Here is a 17,604-nt window from a genome sequence, read left to right on the forward strand (position 1 = left end):
TGGAGTCATAATACAAAATATCTGGACAATGTAGTATAAAACATGTAGATCCTGTATAAATAAAATTAATTTTTTCAACTATATATATATGATTTTATAGTAATATTACATGCTGAGCATTGCAGCTCTCAAAAACATCCTAAACAGTTGTTTATATATTATGTGATATAAACCTACATCAAACTCTGAACCCCTTGTGAGACCCAATCATCCAGAAGCCAAAATCTAAACAATTTTAAATAATCACCTGACTGATTAGTTTCTGAGAAGACGATTTTTAAAGATTTAATACTCCTATGTAAAAATTGTGGCCCCACTCTAACCCAAGGAATCATGATTTTTACAACTTTGAATCTACACTACCTGATAATGCTTCCGAACATGTTTCAGCTTTCCTGGCTAATAAGTTTCTGATTATACGATTTTCAAAGATTTACTCTATACATTCCTATGTAGAAATTCGATCCCCAATCGTGGCCCCACTCTACCCCTGGGGGTAATGATTTTCACAACTTTAAAATTAATATACACTACCTGAGAATGCCTCCACACAAGTTTCAGCTTTCCTGGCTAATAAGTTTCTGAGAAGATTTTTAAAGATTTACTTTATATATTCCTATGTAGAAGGTTGACGCCCCCCCCCCATTGTGGCCCCACCCTACCCCCAGGGGTCTAGATTTTTACAAATTTGAATCTGTAATACCTCGGGATGCTTCCACACAAGTTTCAGCTTTCCTGGCCAAATGGTTTCTTAGAAGAAGATTTTTAAAGATTTACTCTATATATTCCTACGTAAAAATTCGACTACCCCCATTGTAGCCCCACTTTACCCTCGGGAGTCATGATTTTCACAACTCTAAATCTACATTACCTTAGGATGCTTCCACAGAAGTTTAGGCTTTTCTGGCCAAAGAGTTCTTGAGAAGAAGATTTTTAAAGATTTACTTTATACATTCCTATTTTAAAAATAGACCCTCCATTGTGACCCCACCCTACATTCTGAGGGTCATGATTTTCACAACTTTGAATTTACACTACCCGAGGATACTTCCACATAGGTTGAAGCTTTCCTGGCCAAATGGTTATTGAGATTTACTCTATATATTCCTATGTAAAAAGTCGAACCCCCATTGTGGCCAGATCCTACCCCTTGGTGTCATGATTTTCACAATTCTGATTCTACACTACCTGAGGATGCTTCCACAAAAGTTTCAGCTTTCCTAGCTTAACGGTATTTGAGAAGAAGATTTTTGAAGATTAACTCTATATATTCGTATGTAAAAAGTCGACTCCCCATTGTGGCCCCATCCTAACCCGGTGGTCATGATTTTCAGAACTTTGAATCTACGCTACCTGAGGATGTTTCCAAATAAGTTTCAGCTTTTCTGGCCAAATGGTTCTTGAGAGGAAGATTTTTGAAAATTTCTCGAAAATTTTTATTAAATCCTAATCATCTCCCTTGTAAGAGGGCTTGCTCCTTAATTTTCACAATTTGAATTCTCTTAGGCTAAGGATGCATTGTGCCAGGTTTGGTTGAAATAGGCCCATTGGTTCTTGACAAGATGTTGAAAATGTGAAAAGTTTACAGACGGACAGACAGACAGACAGACGGACGACAGACAAAATGTGATCAGAATAGCTCATTTGAGCTTTTATAGCGAACTACGTAGAAGCGTTTAATAGGGGTTCATTCCAGAAGAGTTTCTATGTAATGTTTTGACTGACCATTGTCCAGTCAGATCGAAGCTGGGCAGAGTTAAGACATTGCCGCTCGTGACTTGAATGAGAGAGAGAGAGAGAGAGAGAGAGATTGAGAGATTGAGAGAGAATCGAGTAAATTATAAGTAAAGTCGATGAAGAAATAATCATTAGTTATAAACTGGCAAACAAATTCATTAAGGTCTGTATATAAAAACTACATGTATATCCTATACTGGTATAATTTTAAAGCATTTTAAAGAACGATTCTGAAAATTTCTCCGGCCGTCGACAACAGTGTCTTCATACATGTACATGTATATATACATATATAAGAATGACATACGCCGTAACGGGCATTAAATATTTTGAAATGCGAACGAATGATCACTTATGAATTAAGATGTAGTGAAAAGGAAAGGCAACGCAGGCGGATGCTTAGTCGAAAAATAAAACAATGGCGGACAAATTCGTCTTAAGGTAAAGAATGTTTCACACTGAGTAGCCATAAAGAAAGTTTTTATACAAAGTAAATTTACAACGTATATTTAATTCCAGAAGGATTCGGCATACTTTGATTAGAATACTAACGGTAACACTTGTAATGAAAACAGTTTCTTAAATATTCGTACCGTCTTCGATGTTTGACATTACCTCATCCCATTATCTATATATAGACATCGTTGTTCCCCGGTGCACCAGGGACTACTTCCAAATTACATAAATTTATAAGATATACTAGACCTTGATTTGTCACTTTATAACTATTGTTGATATAAAATTCGCTCATCTGCGTCATATCTATAAATTACTTCATTTACCAGTTAACTCTCTCTCTCTCTCTCTCTCTCTCTCTCTCTTTCTCTCTCTCTCTCTCTCAAATTATGAAGTGTGATCAGGTTTCAGATTTTTTGTTTAATCACGGAGAATGGTGGGCAGCAAAAAATGACGTTTTTCTGCAAATAAGTATGGTTCACAGAACTCCTCTTACATCTTTTGGAGTAGCTACGCCATCTCTTGGGATATGATAGGGGCTATCCTATAGATGTGCAATAAGGTTTTAAAAATTTAAATTTCATCCAGGGAGTAAAATGATAGCAAAAAATTGACATTTATCGCTAAAAAAAACCTACATCCCAGAGTTCCTCTTATGATTTTGAATGAATAGACACATCATATCTTGGGATCTGATAGGGGCTGTCCTATACATGTGCACAAAATATAATTTGGGGTCTAAAAAGTTTTAGAAACTAGTAAAAATGTTTTTCTTTAAAAAAAAATCATATTACACGTTGCATAATTGACAAATGATATATTGAGATATGATCAAAAGTCATATTTCTACCTGGGGATCAATAACTTATATTCATGTTAATATTAATAACAATAATTGATTTAAATTAAATGTTTAAACTCCACATCAACCCCCCCCTCCAAATCAAACGTGGTTCTAAAGATTCAGTCTTTTCACATTTTTACATGTGTACAGTAGCAAATTTTAAATCATTTTTTGATTGCTCTTTTTTCCCAATGCACATAAACATTTTGGAAATTGCTAAATTTAATTTTTAAGATACACAAACTGTTATATGCATGTGTTCGCCTATTTGGGGCAATTGTAAAGTCTCCTAAACAAAGCAGGGTCATCATTCGGCTAGGAATTACCCACATGGGTCAAACATTACTGGCGTGCGGACAGTTCTCGCCAAGTACCATTTCTCGCCAGTGCATTGTTACGTCATTTTTCGTATATTACTATATGTGTTGATAAAATGACGTAACAATGCACTTGCGAGAAATGGTACTCGGCGAGAACTGGTCGCACGTCAGTACATATGGATAAGATAAAATACTTTTAAAAAAATTATTATTTCCAGTTCAAGAATATCAGGGGGTCTCCAAGGGGGCTTTACCTCTATACCATTTGATGCACAATGACACAATTCAAAGAGCAAGAAAAAATACGGTTTAGGAATGGGGATCTCAAAAGTTATTAAAATATATAGTGTATCATCATTTCCTATTTCAGAAGGGGGATGGTTTAAAGACAACACCTGGGGGTCATGTACTTTACATCATTTAGTGCATTATAATACATTAAGAAAGAAAGACCCTTTCCTTCCTATTATATCTCATATAAACATGATAGGTCTCTACACTTACTTACATATACAAATTTAATACAAAATTGTCACAGGGTCAATATGGGGTGAACTCAATAGTGTAAGTCTGAGAAATGAAAAAAATAATTTTTGCAATTAAAATGACAGAAACTGTACACATTTTGATAGGATAGGTAACGATGATACATGTAAGCTTATATAGATATTAAAAGATGATGTAACAGTATGCTGGCAAAGGGAGGTCACTTATTTAAAGGGTTAACCCATGACAGCACCTAGCTATGTTTATGTCTACACTTGGTGTGGGTATTACTGTCTAATGACAGTTTCTGCTTACTTTTATGTCTACACTTGGTGCGGGTATTACTGTCTACTGACAGCATCTAGTTATGTTTATGTCTACACTTGGTGCGGGTATTACTGTCTACTGACAGCACCTAGTTATGTTTATGTCTACACTTGGTGCGGGTATTACTGTCTAATGACAGCACCTAGCTATGTTTATGTCTACACTTGGTGCGGGTTTTATTGTCTAATGACGCACCTAGTTATGTTTATGTCTACACTAGGTGCGGGTATTACTGTCTACTGACAGCACCTAGCTATGTTTATGTCTACACTTGGTGCGGGTATTACTGTCTGATGACAGCACCTAGTTATGTTTATGTCTATACTTGGTGCGGGTATTACTGTCTACTGACAGCACCTAGATATGTTTATGTCTACACTTGGTGCAGGTATTATGGTCTAATGACAGCACCTAGTTTTGTTTATTTCTACACTTGGTTCGGGTATTACTGTCTACTGACAGCACCTAGCTATGTTTATGTCTACACTTGGTGCGGGTATTACTGTCTTTGACAGCACCTAGCCTTGTTTATGTCTACACTTGGTTCGGGTATTACTGTCTTTGACAGCACCTAACTATGTTTGTGTCTACACTTGGTGCGGGTATTACTGTCTACTGACAGCACCTAGCTATGTTTATGTCTACATTTGGTGCGGGTATTACTGTCTAATGACAGCACCTAGTTATATTTATGTCTACATTTGCTAATGTTTTCCCTTAAAAAACATTTTTTGTGCAATCCGATGTTATTCCTGCATAACACCAGCCTGGGTACAAGAGGTCAAGGTGGTGCATGAATAATCCAGGTCACTCCTATTTCTACGTACTCAAGTCAAAATACTTATCGGTATTTTAATTTACGAAGTTTTATTCATTTATCTTTTAGTTTATAAAACATAAATTGGGGGGAAAATGATTATTGCTAAATATTCCAGTAAGATAATGTTTTAGATAGACATCGTAACAAAGTGCTCTTGAAAATTACAATCGCAAATTGTCAAAATATTTAAATCAGTTATAGTCCATTTCTGACCCTTAATATAACAAGTATCGATCAAAATAGCAGAGTGAAACACGTATATCTATAGTCCATTTCCCGGTCAGATTTAACCTCTTCTACTTCTCTCGATCCGCTTTGTTCCTTAAAAGAAAACAGATTAGCTTGCCTGTATAATGTCCGAGAAAAATCATTATGCTCTAGATTTTGATTCTGCGATAGAATTTCATCTGTAAATGCCTAAGTAAACTCTAGCTCAGCTTTCAGTTGCTTTGTTATACCCGCACTTTCTAAAGAAAGTTCGGGTATATTGTTGTTACCCTGTTTCGTCCGTCCGTCCGTCCGTCTGTCCGTCCGTCCGTCCGTCTGTCACGTTTTACTTTCTCAAACTGCTCTTACATCTTATAAACCAGCAAACTGAACTCTTGGAGTTTGATTTGGGGTATCATGTTGTTTTGTAAAAAGGTTTCAAAAATTCTCTGTTAGTCCTGGGGGTCAAATAATTGGTAAAAAAATGACGTTTTTTCACAAAAAACCTTCTTCCTCGAACTCCTCCTACATTTTCAACAGTAGACAAATCATCGTTTGGAATATGCTTTAGGGTATCCTATAGATGCGCAATAAGGTTTCGGAATTTTCAATTTTGTCCTGGGGGTCATTTAATGGCTAAAAAATGACGTTGTATTACAAAAAACCTGGTCTCAAAAACGTCATTTTTTTGGCATTAGCCAAATGATCTTCTAGAATATGATTAGGGGTGTCATATTGAGGCGTGATCAGGTTCCAGAAATTTTTTTTTTATTAAGGGGATCAGTGGGCAAGAAAATATGACGTTTTATGGCAAAAAAAATATGGTTCCCAGAACTCCTCTTACAACTTTTGGAGTAGCTACGTCATCTCTTGGGATATAATTGGGGCTGTCCTATAGATGTGCAATAAGGTTTTAAAAATTTAAATTTCATCCAGAGAGTCAAATAGTAGCAGAAAATTGACGTTTATCACTAAAAAAACAAACATTGATCCAAGAGCTCCTCTTATGATTTAATGGATAGACAATCATATCTTGGGATATCATAGGGACTGTTCTATAGATGTGCAGTAAGGTTTTCAAAATTTAAATTTCATCCAGGGAGTCAAAAAGTAGCAGAAAATTGACGTTTATCACTTCAAAAAAACAGAGATCCTAGAACTCCTTTTATGATTTAATAGATAGAGACATCATATCTTGGGATATGATAGGAACTGTTCCATAGATGTGCATTACGGTTTTGAAAAATTAAATTTAACCCTGAGGCCCATTACCTACCGGTACATACCTTTTGATGCCCTTTAAGGATCAAAAATATATATGGTTAAGGGGTGGGGATCTCAACCGTTTTCGAGACATTCGTGCACTTCCTGTTCAAGGGGGGTCATGACCACCCCCGGGGCCCATGACATACATACCGTTTGATGCCCCTTGACACAAGGAACAAGAATATATATGGTTTAAGGGTGGGGATCTCAACTGTTTTGAAGATATTAAGGGACTTGCTGTTTGAGGGGGTCAGGACCACCCACAGGGCCCATGACCTACATAACATTTGATGCCCCTTGACATCAGAAACATGAATATATATGGTTTAGGGGTCGTGATTATAACAGTTTCTGAGATATATGGTAATTGCAAATTCCTGGGGAGTGGGGATGACCCCAGGGGTCAGATCTAATAAACCCTATATATTGCCAGTAACAGCCAATATATGATTATGAAAACCCTATATTATTATCTTTGTCCACTTTCAAGTTACCATTTACAATAGAGTCTACGATTCTTCCTACAAGGTTCAATGTTAGACCCCACACTCTTTTGACACCCACTCCCCCCTCCCCCGAAAAGTGGTTGTCTAACCCAAAATGAGAAAAATCAAACCAGGGTGCACAACTAGATATATCCTAGAGTTTTGTACAGAGAGTTCTGTTCAGCCATCTCTGAGAAACAAGTTCAGAGCAGGAAAGAAGAAAAAGAAGATGAAGAATAATAATACATGTATTAAGAACCGTACAAAAACAATAATTCTCCAAATTTCATTCGGGAGACTTAATAATAAAGATTAAATAGAGATAGGATCATCAAACATCAATAATTTAAAGATAATTGACAATTTCTGATTCTAAGGGGGTCAGGATGACCCCTTAGGGTCATGACTTACATGCCATAATGATCTGATGCGCCTGCATGACCTAAGGAGGAATAATATCTTTGGATTAAGGTGGGGATCTCAATGGTTTTTATGATATTTAATAATTTCAGGAAGAGCACTTGGGATCATGACCTACATACCATCTTAAATGCCTTGAACAAAGAAACAATAATATAATATGTACATGATATATGATTCAATTTAAGAACCCAGATATAGATCAATCATCTGTTTTGTAATACATGTACTTCCTATGTATATATACATGAACATGTATTAGTTTGTGTTTTGTTCTATACTATTCATGTTCATGACTGTAGTATGGCTTAGTCTTATTTTAAATTACATTAAAAAATTGTCAAATATATGACTTGGAACCCCCACTCCCAAACAAACTCAAATATAAACTGTTCTCCCCTCCCCCCTCCCTTGTCGAATGATCTATTAAAATCAAAATATAATTTGGGTGTCTAAAAACTTTTATAAACTGGTAAAAAATGTTATTCTTAAAAAAAATTATATTACACCTTGCATAATTGACAATTAAATGATCTATTGAGATATGATCATAGGTCATATTTCTACCTTGGGATCAATAAGTAGTATTCATTGACAAATAAATGATTCAATTTATAAATGTTTATACTCCACATTCACCCCCCCCCCCAATCTAACCTGGTTATAAAGATTCAGTCTTCTTAATACATTCTTACATGTGTACAGTAGCAAATTTTAAATCATTTCTTGATTGCTTTTCTCTCGTGATTCACATTAACATTTTGGAAATTGCTTAATTCAATTTTTAAGATTTATAAACAAAATGTTATATGCATCACTTCCATGTGTATTCGCCTATTTGGGGCAATTGTAAAGTCTCCTAAACAAAGCAGTGACATCATTAGGCTAGGATTAACCCACGTGGATCAAACACTACTGTATAACATATGAATAAGATAAAATACATTATTATTTCTAGTTCTAAAATGACAGGGTGTCTCCAAGGGGGCATAATCTACATACAATTTTACGCGCAATGACACAAAGAGCAAAAATAAATTATATGGTTTAGGGATGAGGATCTCAGATCTCAGAAGTTAACAAAATATGCAGTGTATCATATCATTTCCTATATCATAAAGGGGGGGGGGGGGGGGTTAAAGACAACACTTGGGGGTCATTAATGTACTTAACACCATTTGATGCATCATAATAACATTAGAAGATATTTTGTATTTTCCTGTTTCGTGGGGTCAGAACAGTCCCATAAGGTCATGCCCTACATTGTATTTGATGTATTATAATACATTAAGAAAGAAATACTCCTTCCTTCCTATTATAACTCATATAAAAATGATAAGTGTCTACACCTACTTGTGCAATACACAAATTTAATAAGAAATTGTTTATACAGGGTCAATATGGGGTCAACTCAATAGTGCATGCAGTCTGACAAATGAAAAAAATAACTTTTGCAACTAAAATGACAGAAACTTTACAAATGCGATAGGATAGGTAACGATGATAAGCTTATTCAAATGTTAAAAGATGATGATACAGTATGCTGTCAAAGGGAAATCACATTTAGAAAATGAAAGTAGAACTTATATATGCATGCTGGCATCTCATTATATTGTGCTACTGCTACTACATCTATTATGCTTACCTAAATTGGTCAACATCATAATGATAATCCAATTAAAACACAATAATGAATTCCTTCAGCTGATCTTAACTAATCCTTTTCTGCATACGGACAACACAGACATGTATGTATGGGTGTTGCTAAAACGCGGAACGGAAAACGGAACGGAAAGCGGAACGGAATGGAAAATATCATCACGTTTATCGCTTTAAAAGGGTATAGACTGGCCAGAAACGATTTACTTTGTATCCTTTATTTCTATCTAATGAATGATTATCAACATGTTTTTATCATATTAATGTTCATATGAATGTCTATCATTTATTGCATTGTATTCATTCGGCTTTAGTTGAGTACGGAAACGGAAAAATCAAATGTATACGAATTGTGAAACATTAACATGATTAAAGAGCAAATTAGCTATAACTTTTTACTTATTTTTCTTATATGGTATTGCTGGCATATCAGCGTAACGTACGCAGTTAGTGAAAGCGTTTTATGCGTGTTTTGAGTATTTTTATATTTCAAATATGATGTACATGTATATACTTACATCAAAATTGAAATTTCGGTGTTCTAGACGATCTTTTATCATACAGACGATACAGTATCATTGAGATGGAAGAAAAAAACCGTAGAACTGACGACATTAAAAATTAAGATACAGTAAACATTAAAATACCCGGTAATTATTTGAAACTATGAATTTGTGAAACTAGTATTTTTAGCAATGCAATTTTGTTTACGTTTGCATTACTAAGCAGTTGTTTATTCCAGCAGGTATATACATATGATCCGAATAGAGAGCTCTAACCGTTGCCTGGTTTGATTTTCCGATTATATATTGGGACTATAGTCTGTCGATCCCAAAATATTAATGCAGCACATTTGGACGATTTATAATGGAAAATGTTGACATCTTTTCTCCATTTGGAAGTCACTCAGAAGACCTTGCACAATTTTTCAACACTATCATCCGGGTCTGTTGAAATGCAAAACCCGGTAGACTTCTTTATTTTTAGCCGTGTATTTATACCAGCTGATAAGCTAGAGAGGACGTTTTAAAGAAATAATAATGAGAATGTTTAATGCTTCTAAAAGAGAATTGCCTGAACCCTGAGGTATATATAAATATACAGCAAAAAGTGAATCGAGGATATTTTGGGACAGAATATAGTGGTCAATGCATGTACTGTTAATTTTGAGAAAATAAATATTCTTGAATAAATAATCTAATATTGCTAATCTTTCAAAAAAAATTAAAAAGGTACATAAAGTATATCGTTTTAGCATGATTAACAAATCTATGAGGTAAATAACATAAGATAAGATTTTCCGTTTTCCCTTCCGTTCCGCTTTCCGTTCCGTTTTCCGTTCCGCGTTTTAGCAACACCCATGTATATATACACGTGAACCCATCTAATCGAAGAGCTGGGTAAAACTAGTACCCGCTAATGAGACATGCAGACCTGTGTTGTGTACGTAACTTCAGACAAAGATCATTCATTTGTAACATGCATGTATTTTTATGACCTATTCTTCAAATCCACTTGCACTATTTTATCAGGTAAAAACAGCTTTAAGGTGGTGCAGGACACCTGCATATTGTGATGTACATGTATACTTTCTATTGAGATAAACAATAAAGAATATTAAATATTGATTAAATATTTACCCCCCAAATAATGTTACCTAACATTGAAGCGCAATGGGTTTGAGCGTTTACATGTTTTGATTTGAACATATTTTTATTGTACAAAATACAATTGGGATTGGGCACAAGTTCTATAACTTAGACCGCCCTCTCCCAATACAAAGATATGATACAAAATATGTGTACACAACATAAATAAAGGTCAGTGGATATAATGGACGTATACATAAATGCAATTGACATGTATATAATAAACGGTGTACTAGTAGTTATAAGATCAGTTAAATCTTTCAGTATTTTTGATAAAATTATAAACTAATGTAAATAAATGCTTGTTTTCATTGTCACTTATTGAACTGTCACCCCAAAGTAAAACATGAGTATTGACAATGTTAAGATTTACAATTTGAAAAACGTCATTAAATAGAACATTTCTAGCATCTTTATATTTATTACATGTGAAAAAATAATGGTAAGTATCTTCGAGCTTACCACACGAACAGAGTGGACTGTTGATAATATTACATCGAAATAAATCATTATTTAGTGCACAATTGTGACGAAGTTTAGTGTGAATGATATTCAAAAATCTATCCCCATATGTAAAAAAATTAGGTCTAGTTCTACATGTAAGTACATTTTCATTTTTGACAGAAACATGTATTTTTTCCTTAAAAATGCGAACAGAGTCGCTTCCACGGACATCCGTTGAAAGCGCATTCCATTCATCAACAACAGTAGGAACAAACGAAGATTTATACAATCCAAACGACATTTTGGTATAATGTAATTATGTGCATTTCTGGTAGAATAGTTAGATACATTAGCACGCTTATTTGGAAAAATATCCATTACATAACTGGGTAAAAGGTTTCGGTCAATTTTATACATTGTTTTTAGCCTGGATATTTTCCTTCTACTATAAAGCGTTTCCCACCCTGTTTCAAAGTAAAGAGATTCCCGAGATGCAAAAATAGGTAAACCTGTAACAATTCTTGCTGCAATCAATTGTATTTTTTCTAATTTGTCTGAATCATTAATAGAACAACCGCCCCATACATCAGATGCATATTCTAACTGAGGCCTTATAAATGAAGTATATAATAGTGACAGTGATTTTCTATTAAGTTTAAATTTAAGTTTTTTCATTAATCCCAATTTCTTTTGAGCATTTGCTATAATAGAATTTATATAAGATGACCAGGAAAGGTCCTCAGAAAATATAACACCTAAGTGTTTATGGGTGGGTACGAATTCCAAATCGCATCCTTGAAATTTTAGCGTAGGGGTTACTGTGTTAGGTTTATTACTAAAATAAACAGCCTTAGTTTTTGAAGGATTAAAATTTAAAAGCCATTTCTTAGACCAAGCCTCTAAAGTTAAAAGATCCCGATTAAGATAAGATTCCATATCGTGTACATTGATTGCAGCATGTTGAAGGCTATTATCATCTGCAAAAAGTCTGCAAAATGTTAACATGTTATCTGCTATATCGTTTACACAAATAAGAAATAACAATGGACCAAGGACAGAGCCTTGAGGCACTCCGGCATTAATAGACTTAATAGACGACAGCACTTCACGATACATAACCCTTTGCTTTCTATTTACAAGGTAACTATTAAACCATTTGAACAGATTTCCAGTAATACCATAGGTATGGAGTTTAAACAATAAACCTTTATGCCAAACGCGGTCAAATGCTTTTGACAAGTCGCAAAAAATCATACAACAAGATTGACCTTGATCAATTGCTCTTAAAATATGGTCGTACGTTTCTATTAGCTGATAAACAGTAGAGTGACCCGGTAAAAATCCAGCTTGATACTTATAAAAAAGATTATTATCATGAAAAAAGTTATATACATGTCTAAAAATAATTCGTTCCATTATCTTAGAAACACAACTTAATAAGGAAACAGGTCTATAATTCGACATTTGTGATGAGTCGCCTTTCTTATATAAAGGTAAAACATTGGATATTTTCCAGGAGCTTGGAAATGTACAGTTTTTTAAAGAACGATTAAATAATGAACATAGAGGCTTTGCTATTGTATACATAGTATTCCTAAGCATTTTATGACTTATGTTATCTGGCCCCACAGCTTTGTTTACTTGAATGATTGAAATAATATCTATCACATCTTGTTCAGAGATACATACATCACAAATAAATTGTTGCATTCAGAGTTGAATTCAGGTAATCTAGCGTCATTGTCGACTAAACATGAAATGGAGGAAAAATAATCATTAAGAACCTCAGCCTTTTCTGTATTGGTATAAGCTATTGATTGATTACCGTTTTTTAAGGCAAATTGCAATGGGGGAATTTCGGTAGACATTTTAATATCAAAAACATTCTTCAATAATCTCCAGTATAATTTGGAATTATTTTTACTGGAATCTAAAAGATTAATTTCTAAATTGTTATAATAATTGTCAATTGCATACTTTTTCATATTGTTAACTTTATTGCGTGATTTTTTAAACTTTTGCATATCTAAAGCGTTTCTAGAATTTATTGCAATCTTCCTTAAACGGTTTCTTTGTCTAATCTCTTTCCGTAAGGCTGAGTCAAACCATGGTTTATCTTTGGGTCTGATAGTTACAGTTTTTTCGGGAACAGATTTCCTAATATGCGATAAAAATGTTTCTGAAAAATTGTTGGCAGCTTGATCTACATCATCGGCCCCCATTATTAATGTTTCCCAATCTGTGTGTGTAATAAGAAAATTAAGTTCATCAAAATCCGCATTTTTGTAAAGCCAAACTTTGCGCTTGTAAGCACTGTTTAGATTTAAATTACTTTTAACATAAATATATGTAGCTTTGTGGTCACTAATAGTATGATGCACATCTAAAACTCCAGAGTCGAAAAATGAAACGTCACGTGTTACTAGAATTGGATCGATGAGTGTGCTCGTGTTTTGTGTGACTCTTGTCGGTTCGGTGATTATGTTTTCTAAAAAGTGACTGGATAGTAAATCTTTGACCAAGTGAGTGTGTGGGATATTTAAAAAATCAACATTTAGATCTCCAACTACAATAATCTTGTCAAATTCATCATAAGCTTTTTCAATGGACCAAGACAAATTTCTCCAAAAGAAGTTATCGCAATTTGGAGGCCGATATGTACAACAGAGCAAAATATTGCAGGTAGGGTCACTTATTTCAACCCAAATGCATTCAATATTTGTTGGTTCTAAATCAATGCGTCTTTTCACTCGTAGTGAGTTTGATATATATACAATAATACCCCCTCCAAAACTATTCCTGTCTTTGCGAAAAATTGTATTAAAACCATCAATAAATACATTTAGGTCTGGAATGAAGGAGTTTAAATGAGATTCCGTAAAACATAAGATATCAAAATCTGAGACTAAACTAAGTAAACTGTCTAATTTGTTTCTAATACTTCGAATATTAAGATGAAATATTTCTAAAGTATATTGTGTACCAGTGCAAGGTTCAGGGTTTGTCTCAATATCTCCTGATAGAAATAATAGCATGAAAATGACTTGAAAAAAATAATTAATAACTAAAGAGTGTTGCGCAAGACACATTGACAATGTTTTATACAAGTTTCCAAACCACAATAAGTATTGAAGTAAACATTTGAAAAGTGATCTTAATTGAAACAGATTAAGATAAAAACATTTTTTCACACACCGTACACAACAGTAAAATAGCCCAATCGCGGCTCGGTATTGTTCTATTGTGTCACCCGCCATTGAAAGACATGTTGATTAACGTTATTGAAACTATGAGAGAGCACTGCGATTGAAAAGACAGGTGTGAATTCATACATGTACTGAACGACCATGACCTTCGTTGCGTAACATCAAGACAAAAGTTGAAGGTAAAAACACAGTAAGCAAACACTTGAAAAATTGTATGCAAACAAATAGAGAATGCAAAGTGAAAAACAAGAAAGGAACAAATGAACAAAAACAAAAAAATGTAGCAGACAAGAATAAACATCATGGCATCAAGTACAATATTGGTCAAAACCAAATTGATTGGCATTGGAGAAAAAATGGGAAAGTATAAATTTATAGGTTTACACAGTTATAATACTACTATATAACAAACAAAAATGTAGCTATGTAATTTAACCACAACTATTAGATTGGTTGTACATATAAATACAAATTATTTTCATACATCTGCAAATTCATGTATCTACTTTGAAGACACGATATTTAGAATATCACACATAACTGATTGAACATTGTATCTAATTTATACTATACATTGTTCACATGGGTTTGTGGTTCAGAAGAGAGTACGGAATTTCCGCTTTAGCCTCGTTGTTCGTCACTCGGTAGCGGCGCGATTTTGTGCAGTTCACTGATAGATTTGATCAAATATTTTTGACCATTTTCGGACAGTTTAGTGAAAATTCTCCCGTCGTTGGTCCAGAAAGAGTGAACTTTACGCAAGCGTTTAGCAGCTGACAGTTCGTGTATGATTCCTTGTCGGTATCTGGTGAGGTCCTCGGTCACAAAGATATCGGAATTTTTTAGTTTACTCTTAGCTTTGTATACTGCGTTCTTTGTTTTCCAATTTTGGAAACGACAAATAATTTGGATGCCCCCATGGTTGTTTCTGTTTCCAATGGGATGGGATCGAAAAATATCGTTTTCAGTTATTTGGATCCCCAGTTTTTCTCTGCAAATATCTTTAATAATACTGTCCGTGCTGTTGTTGGAATTTGGTTGGGGACAGTTGTGAAATCGTAATGAGGTTCTTCTACTATATTGTTCCAATTCATCCATTGATTCTTCGAGACCCCATATTTGTTGTTGAAGATCTTGATTTGATTTTTCAGCATTTTTAAGTTTGCCGTGTAGTGTGTCTATTTCATGATTTTGTTTATCAATTGTTTCGGACTGACTTTTAATTGTATCGTTTAGTGACTGGAATGCACTCTCTACTGCACTTTTTAATGTTGGCATTATAGCTTCAGCCAATACAGGGACGAGTTGGTTCACTAGGTTTTGGTTTTTGAATGCCCCAAATATTATGTCCGGTAGACTAAAGGTCTTGCCCTGGGCTTGGAAAAAGGGTGGCTGGTCTTGGGTTGACAAGTTGGGAGTATTAGGACTTGAAGAAGTCGGACTGGCCATGGCGGCTAAGTATAACTGAGGTTCCCTAACGGAGTCACCTAAGACACTAGAAAATGTATCTGATTCACTTAAATCAGGAAGAGACGATGACAGAAATCTTCTCCGTTGGGAGTTGGAATTTTCAACAGGGCTCGTTTGTTTTCGTTTAGAGCTAGACCTGGGGTTGGACTGTCTCGACATGAGCACTTTTCACCGTGCAATAAAGGATCACAAGTTTTGCAAAATTTTGAACAATCTCCTTTTAAATTACAAAAGTTTTTCTAAGAACAATAGTAGCAGTTACTCACAATGTCATTTTTATAATGGTAGCATATATAACACACACAGATCTACAAACCTCCCAGATTTTCTCTCCCGATACAACTATGGACTGTCACCTGACGCCATATTGGACATTTTTTCTTACATGTCTGTAAGAGCATTGGGGTCCAAGGTGTATTTTTGGTAATTTTACAATTGATATAAATGAATTTTCATGGGGAGGGGGGGGGGGGGGGGGTCTGGACCCCTCACTCCCACCCCTTCTCTAAATCTGTGCACACGATGATGTTCATGTAGGCACACAGAAGCAAATCTAAAACCGGCAACCGCCACGGGGAGGGGGCATAATTTAATTTTTAATTTTGTTTGTAATAATTATCATGCAATTGATAATATAATTTAGGTGTTTCGTTTCCTGATGTCTTGTGGATATGATGTGTGAGGGACAGAGCAAAACGACGACCACGTTTCCTCTCGTTTCAACTTGTTGATTTAGAGAGTAAATTCTGACGGTTTTGTACAAAATGGCCGCACATCCCCCTTAAGGTGGTATGGGACATCTATCGATATTAATGTGGATTAAAGTACTGTATAACGTGTTTACCTTATGCCCCAGTCACACATTCACGGATCAACTCCTAGGTTCTACTACGGAATATTTTCCTCGGTTGACACCGGAAAATCAAATCATCGTTAATGTCCCAGTCACACATTCACAGATCAACTCCTAGGTTCTACTACGGAATATTTTCCACGGTTGACACCGTAAAAATCTAATGATACGGAGTTAGTACGGATGCACTACGGAATGGATACAAATTGATACATACGAATTACTACGGATTTATACGGAGTTAAAACGGACTTCTACGTTCTAAAACGGTTTAGTAAGTTTTTCTAAGGAAGTACTACGGTGGTTTCATCCGTAGTGGAATTTTGAACATGTTCAAAAATTGTCGCAGCTATACAAGTATTGTTACGTTTGGATACGATCACAGACGGAAAAGCCACGGGTCAATACATATCGCCACGAATGATTCCGGATCGCTTCCGTAGCTAATCCGGCATTTAATCCGTGAATGTGTGACTGGGGCATTAACACCGAGTTTAGCGGGATCCCTTAGTTACTAAACTGAGTTTGAGATATTAATAAAGAACTTAATTACAAACTACTAAGAAAAATCTAACTATTACGCAAAAATTATAATTACGCCTGAATATGTACAAGATCTGCGGTTTTGATCAATTATTTATTGATTCGTTTGAGTAACAAAAATCACAAAAAAATCACTTACAATATGAAAGCTACAAATTTAAAATTCTAACTCAACTTATGAACTATTGAAATAACTAGAACAATTTATACTCAACTAATGAGTTTCAATCAGTATTCAACAAATGGTTGGGTCATTATCAAAATATGCAGACTTTAAAAAATGTAAAACATAAGAAAATTATTGATGAAAAAATTACTTTGATTGCAAAAAACACATTTAACAAACAATGAAGTATAACATCTAAAAATTTGCAAACATTGGAATCTACCATTTGTTTGATAATTAGACTGA

At 34.7% G+C, this 17,604-nt stretch overlaps 1 protein-coding gene across 1 annotated transcript; it reads right to left on the reverse strand.

Annotated features, from left to right (window-relative positions):
• Positions 1–14,947: 14,947 nt before the first annotated feature.
• On the reverse strand, positions 14,948–15,955 carry LOC128175933 (uncharacterized). The gene has a single exon (XM_052841852.1). The coding sequence runs from the start codon at positions 15,953–15,955 to the stop codon at positions 14,948–14,950; it is 1,008 nt and encodes a 335-aa protein (XP_052697812.1).
• Positions 15,956–17,604: the final 1,649 nt, after the last annotated feature.

Source organism: Crassostrea angulata, chromosome 1 (genome assembly GCF_025612915.1).
Source record: "Crassostrea angulata isolate pt1a10 chromosome 1, ASM2561291v2, whole genome shotgun sequence".
NCBI lineage: Eukaryota > Metazoa > Mollusca > Bivalvia > Ostreida > Ostreidae > Magallana > Magallana angulata.

What these genes read in the sequence shown, in the direction of transcription:
- LOC128175933 (XM_052841852.1), bottom strand. Translation starts at nt 15,955, where the DNA reads ATGTCGAGACAGTCCAACCCCAGGTCTAGCTCTAAACGAAAACAAACG.